Source organism: Procambarus clarkii, chromosome 9, assembly GCF_040958095.1.
Source record: "Procambarus clarkii isolate CNS0578487 chromosome 9, FALCON_Pclarkii_2.0, whole genome shotgun sequence".
Taxonomy (NCBI): domain Eukaryota; kingdom Metazoa; phylum Arthropoda; class Malacostraca; order Decapoda; family Cambaridae; genus Procambarus; species Procambarus clarkii.
In genome coordinates, this window is record NC_091158.1 from 43006414 (window position 1) to 43026739 (window position 20326).

The window sequence follows — 20326 nt, forward strand, 5'->3', positions numbered from 1 at the left end:
ATTAAAAAGATAGAGTCTCATGGTATTGGGGGTGCTATATTAAGCTGGATTAGGGCATGGCTATACCAAAGGAAACAGAGAGTTAGTATAAATGGAATCAAGTCAGAGTGGGAAAATGTTGTAAGTGGAGTGCCTCAGGGCTCTGTCTTGGGACCTCTGTTGTTTATAATATATATAAATGATTTAGATTCAGGTTTGAGTAGCAACATTTGCAAATTTGCCGATGATACGAAAATCGGTAGGGAAATTAATTCGGAGGAGGACTCACTATTACTTCAAGTTGATCTAGATAGGGTTTTGAAATGGTCAAAGGATTGGCAGATGCAGTTTAATGCTGATAAATGTAAAGTTCTGAGATTAGGTAATGATGATAGAGTTACAAGATACGAGCTAGATGGTGATGAGATTGCGAAGTCGGATTGCGAAAGGGATCTGGGAGTTATGATTAGTAAGAATTTAAAACAAAAGGATCAATGCATAAATGTTCGTAATAAGGCAAATCGGACACTTGGATTTATGAATCGCAGCGTTAGTAACAAGACACCTGGTGTGGTTCTCAAGCTATATCTTGCTCTAGTTAGGCCCCATTTAGATTATGCAGTTCAGTTTTGGTCGCCATATTATAGAATGGATATAAATTCACTTGAACGTGTCCAGCGTAGGATGACTAAGTTAATTCCCCAAATTAGAAATCTTTCATATGAAGAAAGATTAACAAAGCTTAAGTTGCATTCACTGGAAAGGCGAAGAGTTAGGGGTGACATGATAGAGGTTTACAAGTGGATGAATGGACATAACCGGGGGGATATTAATAGGGTATTAAAAGTATCAACACAGGACAGAACACGAAACAATGGATACAAATTGGATAAGTTTAGATTTAGGAAAGACTTGGGTAAATACTGGTTCAGTAACAGGGTTGTTGATTTGTGGAACCAATTGCCGCGTAACATTGTGGAGGTGGGGTCCCTCGATTGTTTCAAGCACGGGTTGGACAAGTATATGAGTGGGATTGGGTGGTTATAGAATAGGAGCTGCCTCGTATGGGCCAATAGGCCTTCTGCAGTTACCTTTGTTCTTATGTTCTTATGTTCTTATATTTAATAAATCAATAGAGTCAGGCAGAGTGCCAGAGTTTTGGAAAGTTGCTAATGTGATACCAGTTTTTAAGAAAGGAGATAGATCACTTGCGTCTAACTATCGACCAATTAGCCTAACGTCTATTGTGGGAAAGTTACTCGAATGTATAATAGCAAATAAAATTCGTCTTCATCTTAAAAAACATAAATTAATAATTGAGTCGCAACATGGTTTTATAAATGGCCGTTCATGTATAACAAATTTGTTATCTTTTTATTCTAGCATAGTTGAGGCAGGTGATAGTGGTAAGGATTGTGATGTTGTGTACCTTGATTTTAGCAAAGCTTTTGATACAGTGCCACATGAAAGACTGATTAAAAAGATAGAGTCTCATGGTATTGGGGGTGCTATATTAAGCTGGATTAGGGCATGGCTATACCAAAGGAAACAGAGAGTTAGTATAAATGGAATCAAGTCAGAGTGGGAAAATGTTGTAAGTGGAGTGCCTCAGGGCTCTGTCTTGGGACCTCTGTTGTTTATAATATATATAAATGATTTAGATTCAGGTTTGAGTAGCAACATTTGCAAATTTGCCGATGATACGAAAATCGGTAGGGAAATTAATTCGGAGGAGGACTCACTATTACTTCAAGTTGATCTAGATAGGGTTTTGAAATGGTCAAAGGATTGGCAGATGCAGTTTAATGCTGATAAATGTAAAGTTCTGAGATTAGGTAATGATGATAGAGTTACAAGATACGAGCTAGATGGTGATGAGATTGCGAAGTCGGATTGCGAAAGGGATCTGGGAGTTATGATTAGTAAGAATTTAAAACAAAAGGATCAATGCATAAATGTTCGTAATAAGGCAAATTGGACACTTGGATTTATTAATCACAGCGTTAGTAACAAGACACCTGGTGTGGTTCTCAAGCTATATCTTGCTCTAGTTAGGCCCCATTTAGATTATGCAGTTCAGTTTTGGTGGCCATATTATAGAATGGATATAAATTCACATGAACGTGTCCAGCGTAGGATGACTAAGTTAATTCCCCAAATTAGAAATCTTTCATATGAAGAAAGATTAACAAAGCTTAAGTTGCATTCACTGGAAAGGCGAAGAGTTAGGGGTGACATGATAGAGGTTTACAAGTGGGTGAATGGACATAACAAAGGGGATATTAATAGGGTATTAAAAGTATCAACACAAGACAGAACACGAAACAATGGGTATAAATTGGATAAGTTTAGATTTAGGAAAGACTTGGGTAAATACTGGTTCAGTAACAGGGTTGTTGATTTGTGGAACCAATTGCCGCGTAACATTGTGGAGGTGGGGTCCCTTGATTGTTTCAAGCATGGGTTGGACATGTATATGAGTTTGATTGGGTGGTTATAAATAGGAGCTGCCTCGTATGGGCCAATGGGCCTTCTGCAGTTGCCTTTGTTCTTATGTTCTTATATACTTGTCTAACCCGCTCTTGAAACAATCGAGGGACCCCACCTCCACCACGTTACGCGGCAATTGGTTCCACAAATCAACAACCCTGTAACTGAACCAGTATTTACCCAAGTCTTTCCTAAATCTAAACTTATCCAATTTATACCCATTGTTTCGTGTTCTGTCTTGTGTTGATATTTTTAATACCCCACCAACATCCCCCTGTTATGTCCATTCATCCACTTGTAAACCTCTATCATGTCACCCCTAACTCTTCTCCTTTCCAGTGAATGCAACTTAAGCTTTGTTAATCTTTCTGTAAGATTAACAAAGTATCTGTAAGACTGGCAGTTCTCAAGTGCTCGCCCATCTATATGATAAATGGCTGGTGGAATACCACATGGAATGAGGGCACGGATTTTCTGTACAGAGATAAGGAGGCCACATTCCTCAGCTCTAGTAGCAAAAGCATCGAGCAGAACTTGCATTCTAGGCTCGGTGGCAGCCTGTAAACATATATCATCAGCATAACAAATGACAGTGTCTTCATTATTAGTTGGAAGATCATTAATAAGTTTATGCATCAGAGCGTTGAACAACAAGGGGCTGAGGACCCCTCCTTGTGGAGTTCCCAGTTCATAGTGTTTGCTCTCTGTGCTTTTAACACCATTAAACAAAACATATGCTATTCGATTAGACAAATAGCCCTTTATCCATTTCAGTAATTTTCCTTGTATTCCCAGCTCAGCAAGCTGTTCCAGTATGATTTCTCTGTTTGCTGCATCAAAAGCTGCTGCTAGGTCGATGAAGACTATTTGAGGGGAAGCTTCAATATGTGCGAAGTACTCAGCAAAACAGTGTTGTGTACTGAGCCCAGGCATAAATCCAAACAGTTGAGGTGACAGGTGCCCCTGTATACGATATATGAGTCGGTTAAGAACAATACGTTCAAGCACTTTACAAACACACGATGTTAGAGATATGGGTCTATAATTATCTGAGTGTGGTTTGGGGATGGGAACAATGACACTCTTTGTCCAAGCATCAGGTAATACTCCTTCACGTAAACTCATTCTGTACAACACTAATAATGGATTACCTGGTACGTGTGAGACTAATCTCAGTAGACTGTAAGTAATACCATCCTCTCCAGGAGCAGTTGATTTTCCCATCTTTAGTGCATGATTTAATTCCCATTCAGTTACATCTTTAAGGTCCGACACGTCGACAGCTGTACAGGCAAGATTGATGGTTCGTTGTCTGTTGGGGCGTGTGTCATTAAGTTTGTGCTGTATGTTAATTGGGAGTGAGTCGTAGCTCGATGTTAGTGCCCATTGATCAAGGAGGATGTTTGCTTGTTCTAGTGGGCTGTGGTGCAGTGGTTTGGTTGGGCTGCTTCTAGAGATTTTTTGTATCTTTTCCCAAACTTCAACAAGTGTTGTTTGCTCATTTATACTTTGTAGGAACTCTTCCCAATGTTTATTACGTATTACGTTGCTCATGTCTCTCACCTCTCTATTTGTTACTAGAATTGCATGCAAGTCACCTTGTGCTTTGGTTCGTTTGTACGTATCTCCAAGTTGCTTTACTCGTTCATGTTCTTTAACAAATACGGGGTCAAGGACCCACTTGGGTGGTGGTAGGTGTTGCCCACTTCTGCTAGGCTTACGACCTGTTCCCCAACACACCCACGTGTCATAGTAGGTAGTAATCGTATCAACGAGATCTCTGGAGAAAGCTTGTACATTCGTTATTGTGTAATCTTGATACCATTTTGATATACAATTAATAAAGTGGTCATGCAAGCCATATGGAATATTCATTTTCCGTCTCTGATGTCTATTAGGTACATCACACTGTACCTTATAGGAAGCAGAAACTGCATAGTGATCACTAACTAAGTGATTTACCAACGAACATTCCATCCTATCTTGCACAAGGTTTCTACCCATTACATAATCAAGTCTGCCTCCCAATAAATGAGTTTGGGTATCCGTAGTATACACGGTTAATCTGTTGTCATAAACATATTTGATAAATTTGCATCCATTATCGTTGTTAGTACTGTCTCCCAGCGTAATATGTCTAGCATTAAAATGTCCCATGTATATTGTCCCATGATTGTCTAGATCCGGGAACAATGCTACATTGAGTTTCTGGCTTCTGGCATATACGTTGAGGAATGAAAAGTGGCCTGCTGTAGTTTGTACATGAAAGTTTTTTTTATTTTTATTTTTATTTTTACATGCAAAGCATGCAACTTAAATACAATAAAAACAACACAGAATACAGAACAGAACAAAAGAAAACAATAGACCACCGGCCAGAGGGGCCGACAGCATGTCAATAAACCACAAACACGATAAAGACACAGAAAAATACAGCATACAACAAGGTATAATACAATGGCATACAAGGTATAATACAACAAGATATAATACAATGGCAAAGTATAATACAATGGCAAACTAGCAAGCACAGTAACATCACAAAACAAAACCATCATAAAACAAAACATACATCAAAGGCACAACAGGGAACATAACAGTACAAACACAATACATCGCAAACAAAACATAAAGAACAAACACGTACAACAAGTAAAGCACGCCATAACAAACGGAAGGCAAAACAAAATGGCACAACCGAACAAAGAGCACTCGCCAACAGCCTGAAGGGCACACAACATGACATACACAAGCGCATACGACATCCACAACCGAACACACAAATACACAGGAACCGCACACCCACCCACCAGCCATACAAAGAAAACCTACAACATACACCGGAGCATGCAGGAACCGGGAAACAAAACCCACCCCACTCACACACACACACCCCATCCGCACCGTACACAACAGGAAACACAGAATACACAGAAATCATTTTCGAGGAACAGCGTGAGAAATGTACTTCTCCGGGAAAACATCGGAAGGATACTTCGCCTTGTAAGCTTCCCAGACCAAATCTTCAAGGTCGGTAGGGTTTTTGATCCCCCTCGCCCGAGGGGGTATCATAAACTCAGGAACATCTATATCGGGCGGCATTGGCCAACGCCCGAGGTCACTGACGCAAGTCGCATAACGAGGCTGGGGAGCGCCACCCACGCCCGTCGAGGAAGTAGATGACACTGGAGAAGCGAACGAGGGCCGCCGAGACTGCCACGAAGTCGCACACATAGGAGCAGGGGCCGGACGATGAGACTGTAGCACCTCCATGGATACCGCAGGAGACACAGAAGAGACTGCTGGAGACGGAAGAGGCGGCAAGACCGCAGCCGAGGAAACGGGTAACGAGGAAGGGGCCACAGAACTCTCAGAGCGAGCATCCTTTCTCAACACCATCACCAGGCCACCCCGCTCACCACCAACCACAGCAGGGGGAACCACTCCCCACGAAGAACCGGAGCCACCCCACGCAGGCGACGCACCTGAAGCAGGACCCTCGGACACCAGACCAGGAGGGGAGGCCGAAACGCCGGCACCGGCATCCTCAGGCAAGTGTACCTCCGCGACCACCGTAGTGTGCACCACATCCGGAGCCACCCCACCGTCAACGGAAGGACGACACTCGTCGAAGTCGCCAACTTCAGCCCACGCAGAAGAACGCTTAGGCTCGGGCCGCACATCATCAGACCCGGAGGCAGACTCAGCGACCCGCGCAGCACCAGCCGAGTGAACCGACGCACGCCGCAGTACGGCAGCCTCCTCAACCACACGGGGCACCAGGCCAGGCACAGGAGGGAATGCCGGATCCACCCCAGCTCCCAGCACAGCCGGAACAGACGGTGAGGGTGCAGGGACCGGGACAGACACAGCAGAGGAAGAACTGAAAGACTAGGGGTCCGAGCAAACGGCAGTTGGAAGAGGCTCAACGACACCAGCCGGAGCAGGCGGAGCACTAGGCGAGGACACAACCTCCGGAGGAGATGCGGCAACAACAGGGGGCGCAACAGGCGGAGCAACAGCTGATACAGAGGGCACCTCCTCAGCCGAAGAGACGTCCACACCCATCGAATCATCCCCCACAGGAAAGGGCGGAAAATCCTCCTCACTGAAGAGATTCACTGGTGCAACAGCAGGCGCAGAACAGTCAGCAGCCTGATGGCCCAAAAGACCACAACGATAACACGTCCGCGGCTGACGGGCGTAAAACACCCGAACGTTGTACCCCATAAGGCGCACAGAGGACGGAATATCCGCCCAGAGTCTCATGCCCAGGGTGCGAATGTTAGACCTCACACCCTTAAGAGGACTAGAAGACACCACGTTCACCCTCACACTAACAACTGCGCCAAACCGGCCGAAATACCGCCGTAGCAGAGCCTCTGGAAACTCCAAGGGAGCCCCATGCACACTGATGTAAGTAAGTGCACCACTTCTATCCGAGAGGGTTACAGTGCCCGCACCATCTGGCAGGGGCAGTGTCCGCCCCTCGTATCGCCGGAGAAAATCGCGATATGCCACCTCCTCTGCGAACTTCACAATTGCCCTACGGGCCGTTACCAACTCGACCCCATAAATCGCAAACACAGGGACAGAGAGCATTTCACAAGCCAGAGCAATCTCCGGGTAACCAGCCCGCCCAGAGAACTCTAGTCCCACAGACTGAGCCCGGACGACAGGGGGTAGAGGGACACCCATCGTAACGCCACGTCAGCACAGGCGAGCAGAGACACACCCGCCCTCAACCGGCCGAAACTGGCAAACAACACCAACTCTGTACATGAAAGTGATGGTACTGTGTGTGTACATTGTGTGACGTGCTCACAAGAATGTGCGGTAAATCACTTCTGAAGTATGTTAATAGGCCTGTGGCGTTACTGTTATTATAGGATGCATACCCTCTGATCTTTGGTGGGGTTTTGTTTATCATATTGGACGTGTAGGGCTCCTGTAAAGCAATTATATCTATGTTGTTACTGGTAACATATGCAATTAGGTCATTCAGTCTTTTGTTGATGCTACGAATGTTCCAACTAAGAAACCTAATGGTTCTTGTGTCAACAGCAGCCATCGTCTTGGTGTTGTTCCTCCCTGGGACTGGTGGTCCCAGTGTTGTCCTTGTTCCACTTACACAATGTTTCAATAAGTGACTCTACGACGTAAAGAGCCGCACCAACCTGGCGTTTGGTATCGTCAGGAACATCTGGTGACATCATCAGTTTCTTGATCACTGAGCAACTCGGGATGGTCCGCGAGTGAATGTTATCTGTAAGTCGTATGGCATAATTTCAGCCAGTTCTGCTACCTGTGCTTGCAAAGTTGCCAACTGTCCATTAACTGTTGTATCAGGCTATTGTGTGTTGTCAGGGGCGTTGCTGGTGAAAGGGGTGAACGGTGACATTACCAGCAGCACTAGCCCATGTATCTACTAACTCATTAGCAACCTTTCTTGGATCTGAGTGAGCTATGAATTTGGTCTTACAACCCCCGATTTTAGGGTTCTTAGTATTACTAATGAACTGAGCCAGGTTTTGCCAGTATCTGTCCCACACCTCCTTCCCCACCTGACTGCATTCCCTAGGCATTTCCAACAGTGTATTTTTCTCTTCATCCCTCATTCCATTTTGTAACCATTTTTTGTGTGCACTCCGTAGCATTATCTCCCGTCCCTTAACTTACTGATCATTGGAATATTTAAATTTCTTAGGTCATGCATCTTGATTCCCCTGCCCCCGTTATTTTACCTCTGTACTAATTTCTCTATGTTCTCGGCCATGTCCTCGTAAAAGCTATCAACGCAGAGCGGCGTGTATTGTTGATACCACTCTCCCATGTTCTGAGTAAAATAATTTTTTTTCTTTATTATTATTTAGTCTTTTCCTTTGAAAGTGGACTTGTTTTTTCTCCAGTGGCAATTCAACGTTCAAAGCAAAGAGGTCACGAAGTAGATCCCGAATAATCCGAGTCTCCCTATAATCCCCTGAGAGTTTAAATTGCAGGCATAGTCAAGCCGTTCTCTCCTGATGTGAGTTGATTCATTGTTTCCCAAGAGACAGGTATCTGGATGATCTTATAGAAACTGTAACCCATTGACCTCATTAGTATTAATACTACCCACTGTCCCAAGGCTTGTGTGCCGAGCATTAAGGTCCCCAACGACCATTGAAGTATTAGTATATATGCAGTCAGGTAGATAGTGAGCGTCGAAGCAGTTCCTGGATACTTACAAATTAATTACAATAAATTCCCATTCCCTTAATGATAATTTAACACAGACACTCTCTATACCTTGCGTTTTTGACGGTGGTTCTACTAATTCGGTTGGTATGGTGTTTTTAACATAAATCGACGTTCCTCTTATGTTACTTGCGGCGAAAAGGTGAAACCTTAATAGCAATTTAATTTCAATAAGACTTCATTCCTATCCCCTGTCTCCTGGAGAGCTACAACATCAATATAATTTCCCATCACATAACAATGAACATCTGTAACCCTGTTTCTTAAACCATTAACATTCCATGACAACATTTTCAGTCTAGGGCGATCTATTATCAAACAATTCACTTTCATATCATCCCCAAAAAGATCATTAAATGATAGCAATATTTTGTATAATATTTCCAACCTCCTCCTAATTTCACTCGCAAAAGCAACATTGCTTTTTTTGGGGGGGAACATTGCTTTTCTCGAGAGATTTTTTCAGTCCCTTATGTCCATTATTGGCACAACTGATTCCTTCATTGTATGTTTAATTATAGATTTCTTCCTTTCACTACGACTACCATCATTTACACACACTTCACTTTCCTTCATTTTATCACTCATTGTTTCATTATTGTCCTCAACCACTATTTCCTTCCCTGTTTTGTGACTTTCCTTTACCTTCACCTGAATGTTTAATTTTGCCTCATTAGACTCGATTTTCTGCCTAAGATTTCGGAGGAACTCACAAACTTTCCTCATTTCAGCCCACACCTCCTTGACTATACCATTATGGCCATCTTCCTGAGCCACAGTAACCACTTCTCTCACCGTTACACTGTCACTGCCGGAGTCCTGAGTGTTGGTGTGGCTGCTTGTTGCTTGAGCCTGACGAAGTAAAGGTGACTCCTTTACCCACGCATTCGACCGACTCACTGGCGCTGTTTGGTGCTGGCTTTTCTGCTGTGCTCCCGGTGTCTGGGTAAGAGCTCTTGCTTGCTCTGTAACATTCACCGGCCGGGGAACATCCATACTCGACCTCTTGCTACACACAGCCGAGCTGGCGTTGTGAACACCTCCACATTTGCAGCATCTGGGAACTATTTTCTCACCCAGCCTAAGTTTGTTTCTACACACATTAGAAAGGTGAGACTTTCCGCAGAAACGACATCGTGGATCATGTTGACAGCTCCAGGATTTATGCCCCCATCTGCAGCATTTCAGACATATTATGTGCTGTTCCACATACTTTGCTACATGCCTGTAGCCAGCCCCGGTGATGAACACTCTCTCGGGAACTTCACCTCCCACTAGAGCCACAACCTGATTCCTAGCTTCATCTTTAATAAGGTGACGCTTGACCCACACAAATCGTTGGTCGTCGAGGATTAATTCGGGGTATAGTATATGAGGGTATTTGTAGATAATCACTTTCGTCCATTTCTCGTTCTCCTCTGGTATTTTCATGACAATTCCACTATATCTTTGCTAAGTCAGAAACATATCTGCCTCCATAAAACTTACCGTTATGTAAGGTCTGTTCACACCTTCCTTCTGCAGTGGCTCGAATTTGCGGTACTCTCTTCCCAGGTTGACTGCCCACAGCAGCTTCTGGTGGTAGGCCAGTGTGCATGAGGTAGGGAAGAAAAGCCTCCACCTCCACTTACCGTCACCTTCTTCACATTGTTCTGTCCTTTTATTTACACCAGTTTGATCAGTCTCTGGGGTTGTTTTTCATTCTCTTGTCGTTTCCGGTAGGTACACTATCACTGTCAACACTACGCCTTACATCCTGTCTTCTCCGTTTCCTCTGTCACCTGGTCAACACTTCCTGAAAATAACTCTCCTCTACTGAATGGCTGCTTTCCGAGTCTGTGTCCACGTCAATATTGCCGTGGGGAGTAGCCAGTTCCTGTGTTGTCCGATCCTCCATCTCAGTACCCAACATGGAGGCAAGATGTGTAGAATGCGATTGGCATTAGTCAATCTCCTTGTATGTTGACTGAGCTAAACTCCAATACTGATAGAGTGGTTTTTCCTGGGGAACTATAATGTAAGATTTTGGAACAGCTGCATGTAGGCCATAATGGCATGAATGCTTTGAAAGCAGAAGCTAGAAGTTGGGTTTGATGTCCAAAAATGGACCAGAATATTGCTGAAGTAACTAATTATTTACACATTTGCTTTAAGAAATATCAGAAATCCCAAGCCCTAGTACTTTCCTGGCCATGCACTGGGAAACCCCTGGTCTAGACTTCATATATATTATGCTGGACCTATGGATAATAAATATTACCTGGGGGTGGTGGATTCATACACAAAATTTCTGGATGTTCATGTATGTAATTCCACCACATCATCTGTAACTTGTGAACTGCTAAGGAAAACATTTTGTAATTTTAGATTGCCAGATTTGGTGGTGTCAGGTACTGCTCTTTATTTTGTTTCTGGGGAAATGGAGATTTTATTTTTAAATAATTGTATTAAACATGTAACACATGCCCAGTATAATTCTTTTTGAAATGGTCTGGTTGGGAGAGCTGTGAGATCCTTGAAAGAAGGGTTAAAGCGGTTTACAGAAGGTACTATTAATACAAAGCTTTGTAGATTTTTGCATAATCAAAGAAAAACTGTTCATTCTACCACTGGTAAATCTGCTTCTGAATTACAGTTTAATAGACACTTTAAAGTGCACATAGAAGTAGTAAAGACTTTCCTGATAAAGAGAAATTGGTAAATAGCTTGACCAATCAGTTGGCTCAGGGAGAGGATTGTTGTTTAACGAGGGGGATGCAGTATATGCAAGGAATTTTGGAATTGGTAAGCCTTGGGTAGAAGGGAAAATTAGGGAAGTCTTGGGCCACAGGAATTTTACAGTGCAAGTGCAGAGTTTTGGGGACATTATTAATTGGAAAAGACATGCAGATCAACTCATGCCAAGGTTCACAGGGAATTATATAAACTTTTCAGGTGAGGGTGGGGCAACTAGTGATACCCATCCTAATAACGAAGGGGCAGCACCTGTTGGAGACAGGGAAGCAGATCAAGGGGCAACAGAGGGTATGGGGATACAGTTAACCCTATGGACTCTACAGTTAGTAATTCAGAAGAAGGTTCCCCAGAAGTAACAGGTCTGAAGCCCCAGTTGACAAAATCAGGAAAAGTCATACGACAGCCTGATAGACTTAACCTGTAAGGGTAGAGTATAATTAAAAGGGGAGGAATGTTAGGATTATGTATTTTGTAGGATTAAGTACTCTAGAGGTTAGGCATAGCATGTTTTGAGATGATACTCTTTTGTTTATAAGCATTGCAAATAGTAAGTTATGTAACGTATACCTGTGACGTCATTGCTTGTTGTTATTAAAATAAAGCATGAAGGGAGCACGTTTATTTCTCTTCCGGACTAAACGTAACATTTACCATTAGAGAGGTGAGACTGACGCTGGCAAAACATGTCTCATTTAATGAAGATGATGCTAAAAAAATTAAAAACAAGTTTATTATAAGCTAATTTAACCATAAAGTTACAGAAATATACATGCAACAACCAATTTTATATTTTACATTTTTATTTCATGTCGACTAATTGATGCTTGTTACTATTAGCTGAGCGGCCAGCCGGTGTTCCTTAACGTTATTGTTTACACATATAGCAACTTGTAAATGTTGCTATTTGCTATCTACTTACCGGCAAATAGTTGCAACATCAGTTCCTTTACTGGTTCTTCTGTCTCACTGAAGAGGACGTCACTTAACCGTGAGGTCGTGTCACTTGGCTGCGATGTGGTGTTTGTTGAGGACCCATTGACAGGAAGGAGGAGATCAATTGCTGTTTTATCTGGCAAGAAAATTCTGTCTCACTACACATTCTGAATAATATTACCAAAATTGTAAAATTCAAATTTCAATTTTTATATTATCATATGTAATATTATATGTTAAAAATAATTGTAGATCAAAATGCATGTTATCAATGATTTACAGATTACCATATGAAAATTACCAATGTCTTTGTTACCCAACAGTTTGGTGAATATCTCTTGGAACAATAGCTTTTACATTTCTATATGATTTTGCTCATTGCTAAAGATAAGAATTTAACATATAAGTTATATTAAGAAGTAGTATTGGGTGCCCTGGCTGCTAATATGTGTAATCTATATAAATAAAAATGGAAATGTTAGTTTGTTCAAAATCCCTAATCTCCGAAAGTTCTTCACCAATTGCTTTGAAATTTTCACACGACGTTCCATTCGCATCCGAGCAGATTTTTATATACATACTTTATAGATGTCACGTCTGTGACGGTAAATAACATTTTTTTTTATACTGTGTTTTTCATGTGTTTTTCATATGAGGAAAATCTTCGAAACCTCTTTACCGATTGCTTTGAAATTTTTACACAACGTTGCATTCGAATAAGCACTTCTTTTTATATATCTACTATATACATGCCTCACCTGTGACAGGAAAAAACATGTTTTTTTTTAAACAGCGCCATCTGTTGGATGTATGAGCAACACACGCTGTAATATTTAAAAGTTCATCACCGATTGCTTTGAAATTTTGACACAACGTTGCGTTCGAATAGGAGCGTGGTTTTATATACCAACTATTTAGATGTCACCCCTGTGACAGGTAAAAACATGCTTTTTTGAAAAACAGCGCCATCTGTTGCACACAATAGCAACATGCACGCTATACTGAATATGTCACGAATTCCACTTCAATGTTTCCGATTGCATTGATAAATTTTATTTTCATAAATTTCGATTTATTATATTTTGTATTGAATTATTTTGTGTGATATTGATTTGGAATTGAGCTGTGTTGTTTACCATACCGTTCATTTCGTAAATATAAGTATAGATACCAAACCTGTAACAGGTAAAACTATGCTTTTTCTTGAAAAACAGCGCCATCTGTTGCATGTAAGAGCAACACACATACTATACTAAATATCTTTAATTCCATTTCAATGTTTCTGATTGCATTGATAAATTGAATTTTCATAGATTTTGATTTATTTTCACCTTTATTTCAATATTTTGTGTGAATTGCATTGGAATTGAGCTGTGTTGTTTACCATACATTTCATTTCTATGAAAATTAAATTTATCAGTGCAATCAGAAACATTGAAATTAAATTGAAACTTATTTAGTATAGCATGTGTGTTGCTCTTACATGCACCAGATGGTGATTCTTTTCAAGAAAAGCAAAGTTTTACCTGTCACAGGTGTGGCATTTATACTTATACTTACAAAATGAACGGTATGGTAAACAACACAGCTGAATTCCAACACAATGTCACACAAAATAATTCAATAAAAAATAAAAAATATCGAAATCTATAAAAATAAAATTTATCAATGCAATCGGAAACATTGAAATGGAATTGTAACATATTTAGTATTGCGTATGTTACTCCTACGTGCAACAGATGACGCTGTTTAAAAAAAACCATGTTTTTAGCTGTCACAGGTGAGGCATGAGCAACGTAGTAGGTATATAAAAACATTCGCCTATTCAAATGCAACGTTGAGTCAAAATTTCAAAGCCGTCGGTAAAGAGGTTTCGAAGATTTCCCCTCACATGAAAAACACAGTTTTTTTCAAAAAAGCATGTGCTTTCCCGTCACAGACGTGACACCTATATAGCATGTATATAAAAACGTGATCGGATGCAAATGGAATGTGTGAAAATTTCACAGAATTTCGGTGAAAGAACTTTCGGAGATTAGCGATTTTGAACAAATTAACATTTCCATTTATATATATATATATATATATATATATATATATATATATATATATATATATATATATATATATATATATATATATATATATAAATGGAAATGTTGGTATGTCGTAAATCACAGGGTAAAATTGCAAGACATGAAGAAGTCAACGACATCATCAAGAGGAGCCTCGTCACAGCCCGCTGCCCGGCACAAAGAGAACCACACTTATCCAGACCTAACGACCCTCAGAAGCGCCCTGATGGGGTCACCTTGCTACCTTGGAAGGATGGTAAGCAAGTGGTATGGGACTACACGTGCGCTGCCACACTGGCCAGTACCTACCTCCACTACAGCACACGTGAAAGCGGTGGTGCTGCTTCTTTCAGGGAATCGCAGAAAATTATTAAATACAGAGGTCTAGCACACTGCTACAGCTTTGTTCCGATCGGCTCGGAGACCCTCGGTTCGTGGGGAAAATGTGCATTGAAGTTCCTGAAGGAATTGGGGGACAAATTGATCAGCGCTACAAAAGACCAGAGAGCAAAAAGTTTCTTGTTCCAGCGCCTCAGTGTTGCGATTCAGAGGGGAAATGCCTGTTGCGTCTTGGGCACTAGTCCAACTTCAGAGGAATTCGAAGAAGTGTTTGACTTGCAACAATGATCGAACCCATCTGTGACATTCATCAATGTTTCCCATTGTTGTGTTCTTCAAGAGATCCATAACCTTTAAGCACCTTTTTGCATTATTATTTTTGTATCAACCCATGTATATCTTGTAACCATCAAATGCATAATAAAGCACAAAAAATATTCAAGGAAGGGGGTGGTAGGAGAAAAGCACACAGAAACTGTATTGGAGGGGATCTAAACATTCCCTCTAATGCGCTATGCGTGGTTTCCTCCGAGGCTATGGGTCCCCCTTCTTCCAGCTAGAGGTGGTACTCTTGTGAAAAAAATATATATATATATATATATATATATATATATATATATATATATATATATATATATATATATATATATATATATATATATATATATATATATATATGCATAGTAGGCAGAGAAGTGCGTTCTGGCTACTAGGTACGACATATATATATATATATATATATATATATATATATATATATATATATATATATATATATATATATATATGTCGTACCTAGTAGCCAGAACGCACTTCTCAGCCTACTATGCAAGGCCCGATTTGCCTAGTAAGCCAAGTTTTCATGAATTAATTGTTTTTCGACTACCTAACCTACCTAACCTAACCTAACTTTTTCGGCTACCTAACCTAACCTAACCTATAAAGATAGGTTAGGTTAGGTTAGGTAGGGTTGGTTAGGTTCGGCCATATATCTACGTTAATTTTAACTCCAATAAAAAAAAAGACCTCATACATAATGAAATGGGTAGCTTTATAATTTCATAAGAAAAAAATTAGTAAAAATATATTAATTCATGAAAACTTGGCTTATTAGGCAAATCGGGCTTTGCATAGTAGGCTGAGAAGGGCGTTCTGGCTACTAGGTACGACATATATATATATATATATATATATATATATATATATATATATATATATATATATATATATATATATATATATATATATATATATATATATATATGTCGTACCTAGTAGCCAGAACGCACTTCTCAGCCTACAATTCAGGGCCCGATTTGCCTAATAAGCCAAGTTTTCCTGAATTAATATATTTTCTCAAATTTTTTTCTTATGAAATGATAAAGCTACCCATTTCATTATGTATGAGGTCATTTTTTTTTATTGGAGTTAAAATTAACGTAGATATATGACCGAACCTAACCAACCCTACCTAACCTAACCTAACCTATCTTTATGGGTTAGGTTAGGTTAGGTAGCCGAAAAAGCTAGGTTAGGTTAGGTTAGGTAGGTTAGGTAGTCGAAAAACAATTAATTCATGAAAACTTGGCTTATTAGGCAAATCGGGCTTTGCATAGTAGGCTGAGAAGTGCGTTCTGGCTACTAGGTACGACATATATATATATATATATATATATATATATATATATATATATATATATATATATATATATATATATATATATATATATATGACAATGTCAGACCACGGAGGAAAAAATGAAACAGGAAATTTCCTTAAGTACTTTCGTATATTAAATACATCTTCAGAAGGTCCACCTTCTGAAGATGTATTTAATATACGAAAGTACTTAAGGAAATTTCCTGTTTCATTTTTCCTCCGTGGTCTGACATTGTCACATTCTTAATCACGTGTTTATTTTCGTGATATACACACACATATATATATATATATATATATATATATATATATATATATATATATATATATATATATATATATATATATATATATATATATATATATATATGTGTGTGTGTGTGTGTATATATATAGTTGTGGAGCAGTAATATAGTGCGAGGAGGAGAGCTCTGTCCAGAAGACTTAAGAGCCATCAGTGAGAGGGGGAAGGGAAATGGTTTTAAAATTTAGGAATATTGGTAGTAGGCCTGTGAAGGTGGCGGTGAAGGTGGTGGTGAAGATGGTGGTGAAGGTGGTGGTGAAGATGGTGGTGAAGGTGGTGGTGAAGATGGTGGTGAAGGTGGTGGTGAAGATGGTGGTGAAGGTGGTGGTGAAGATGGTGGTGAAGGTGGTGGTGAAGATGGTGGTGAAGATGGTGGTGAAGGTGGTGGTGAAGATGGTGGTGAAGGTGGTGGTGAAGGTGGTGGTGAAGATGGTGGTGAAGGTGGTGGTGAAGATGGTGGTGAAGGTGGTGGTGAAGATGGTGGTGAAGGTGGTGGTGAAGATGGTGGTGAAGGTGGTGGTGAAGATGGTGGTGAAGATGGTGGTGAAGGTGGTGGTGAAGATGGTGGTGAAGGTGGTGGTGAAGGTGGTGGTGAAGATGGTGGTGAAGGTGGTGGTGAAGTTGGTGGTGAAGGTGGTGGGGAAGATGGTGGTGAAGGTGGTGGTGAAGATGGTGGTGAAGGTGGTGGTGAAGATGGTGGTGAAGGTGGTGGTGAAGATGGTGGTGAAGATGCAGTTGAAGGTGGTGGTGAAGATGGAAGAATCCAACAGATGACGCTGTTTTTCAAAAATAGCATGATTTTTCCTGTCATAGGTGAGGCATGTACATAGTAGATATATGAAAATACGCGCCTATTCGAATGCAACGTTGTGTCAAAATTTAAAAGCAATTGGTAAAGAGGTTTCGAAGAGTTCCCTCACATGAAAAAACATGAAAAACAGTTTTTAGATAAGCATGTTTTTTCTCGTCACAGACGTGACATCTATATAGTATGTATATAAAATACCCGCTCGGATGCGAACGGAACGTTGTGTGTAAATTTCAAAGCAATCGGTGAAGAACTATTGGAGATTAGCGATTTTGAACAAATGAACAATTACATTTTTTTATATAGATTGTTGTGTATGTTTTTATGTATTAAATGTTTGTTAACATTTGGTCTTTGTTCTTGTCCTGGAGAGGTTTCCCGGAACGTGAGAGAAGAGAGAGAAGAGAGAGAGAGAGAGGGTAGGGTGTGTGAACTCAAGACAACGAGGTCAGTTTTGTAGCCGAACCCCAAAATAAAAGTAATGCTGAACCACTTGTCAGGATCAAGGCGTGTACAGAGTGAACTTCTAGGTAATTGCAAGCACTCCAGTGTCTATTGCTGGTCGAATGACAGTAGCGTAAATGTAGTTGCCGAGTTCAGCTCTATTTCTGTCAGGGAGTGGTTGGGGTCTCCGTTCGCCTGTATGCAAGTAACAGTCTGGTGCAACAACCAGCTCTTTATGGTAGAATTCCTCAGCATCCCCATGAACAGAATTGGGGGCCTGTCTGGGAGCGAATTGTCGCACCCATAGTTTGAGTCCAGGAGAGTAAACTGATACACCTTAGCAGCAATAGGTAGCCCATGTGACCACAGAAAGAATATCTCTTTCTCTTTTGGAAAAACCCACAGGACAAGATGGAGAAGGTGCAAATATTTGTAGAGTCAGGCAATCCTGAAGATTTGGAAGGTTGCACCAAAGAGCAGTTAAGGCAGATTGTAGAGAAATGTGGCATTAAGGTGATGTCATCTACAGTGACAGGAATGAAGTATCAGATCCTTAGACAGTTGAGAGCTAGGAGTAAAGCGTAGAGTAGTGAGCTCAGAAAGGAGCTGAAGATGAAAAGGATGATGATGGATAGGATGAAATAGGATCCCAAGGATCAAATAGGAGTAGTAGGAGTGGCTTCAGTCGCAGGAGTAGACAGAAAAGGAACTTGGAAAGGATTCAGCTAGAACTCCAGATGCAACGTGAGGACAAAGGGAGGCAGTTCCAACTAGAGATGTTGAGACTAGAACTGCAGATAAAAATGAAGGAGAAAAAGAGAAAAGTAAACTTGAGGTAGAGAAGGAAAAGAGAAAACTAAGCTAGAGGTAGAAAAAGAGAAAATCAAAGTGGAGCAAGAAAAAGAGAAAACAAAACGAATGGAGATAGAAACAAATAGAGTTGTGGCAGAGCATAGTATTGAGCGTGGGTTGCCAGAGAGCACCTCACACGTGTCACACCCACTGGATAATAGAGTTAGGGAAAAAGACATTCAACTGTTTGTGCCAGAGAAGTCCGAGATCTTCTTTGAGCACTTTGAGAAAGTAATCAGCATCAAACAGTGGCCAAAAAACGAGTGAGCCTAATTGGTACAGTTATGACTGACCAGTGCTGCCAGAGAGGCATATATCCAGTTGTCTTTGGAGGAATGCCAGGATTACTGGACTGAGAAGAACCGCGTATTGCATTATTTTCCTAAAAATGTAATGGACTGGGTTACATGATGAAAGATTGAAGACATGGTAAGAGAGATGTGACCCCCTGACAATGTGGGACCCCCGCAACTCATGTGTAAATTTAACAAAGGACAGACCACAGAAAGCGAATTTAGTGAACGAGAGGTATGGTTCGTTCACGTATACAGGTTGGGTCAGCATAGGAGACCAACCAGAATTTGAAGTTAGTATCCTCAGAAGTACAGGAGCAAATCAGAGCTTGATTCTGAAAAGCCTGATCTGGGATGATCGACTTTTAGCTGGCTGTCTGAAAATTAAGGTTCATGGGTTATTGTCGGAGTGAGACATGCCCATGTGAGCTGTCAGACTGAAGTCAGATTATTTGTCGGCGGAGGTGATGTTGGGAGTGTGTCCTGACATACCTGTTCCAGGGATAAAAGTGATCCTGGGTAATGACTTGTGCAGGTCGAAGGTATTACCGGAACTCATAGTGAAAGTTATGCCATATGGTGCGAGAAGGGCCACAGTACTGATGGGACACCAGACAGAGTATACCTTGCTAGCATCCTAGAGGATGAGTCAGAGGACAGTCAAGTCATTGTGTACTCAGCCTGTGTAGTGGCATGGTCAGAGGTTGCCGACAAGGGAGACACTGGAAGTCGAAGGAGATAAAGTTACAGATAAATGGGGAGATGAAAGAAGGCATCATCGGTGAAGACGAGAGAATGAAGTATGATGACAAGTGACGGACGTATGATGGTGGTAGATTGAAGTATGAGGATGATGAACCGAAGTATGAGGACGACAGAGGAGGAACAGATAATAGATGTCTAACACTTTACGTGTGGAATGCAAAAAGAAGACGAAAAGGAGGTGGAAATCAGTAAGCTAGAGAGGGCTGAGGGAGCGAAGGTGTTCAACACAGACAGCCTGGCCAAGGTGAGAGAGAAGTTTGGTCATTTAGAGGATGATCATGTGTCCAACGGGTGATGAACCAGGTGTTGCAGGCGATGAGTCACAATAACATGGCTAAAATATGTTGACCAGACCACACGCTAGAAGATGAAGGAACGACGACGTTTCGGTCCGTCCTGGACCATTCTTAA

The 20326-nt window shown here is 41.1% G+C and overlaps 1 protein-coding gene across 1 annotated transcript in view; it reads right to left on the reverse strand.

Annotated features, from left to right (window-relative positions):
- Positions 1-11462: 11462 nt before the first annotated feature.
- Positions 11463-20326, reverse strand: part of LOC138362745 (ankyrin repeat domain-containing protein 1-like) — a 232824-nt gene continuing 223960 nt past the window's right edge. The window contains exons 5-6 of the mRNA XM_069321305.1: positions 12362-12511; positions 11463-12149 (exon numbers count right to left, since the gene is read on the reverse strand). Of these exons, the coding sequence (XP_069177406.1) occupies positions 12061-12149; positions 12362-12511 (239 nt within the window). The 3' untranslated portion in view covers positions 11463-12060. The remainder of the gene's footprint in view (positions 12150-12361; positions 12512-20326) is intronic.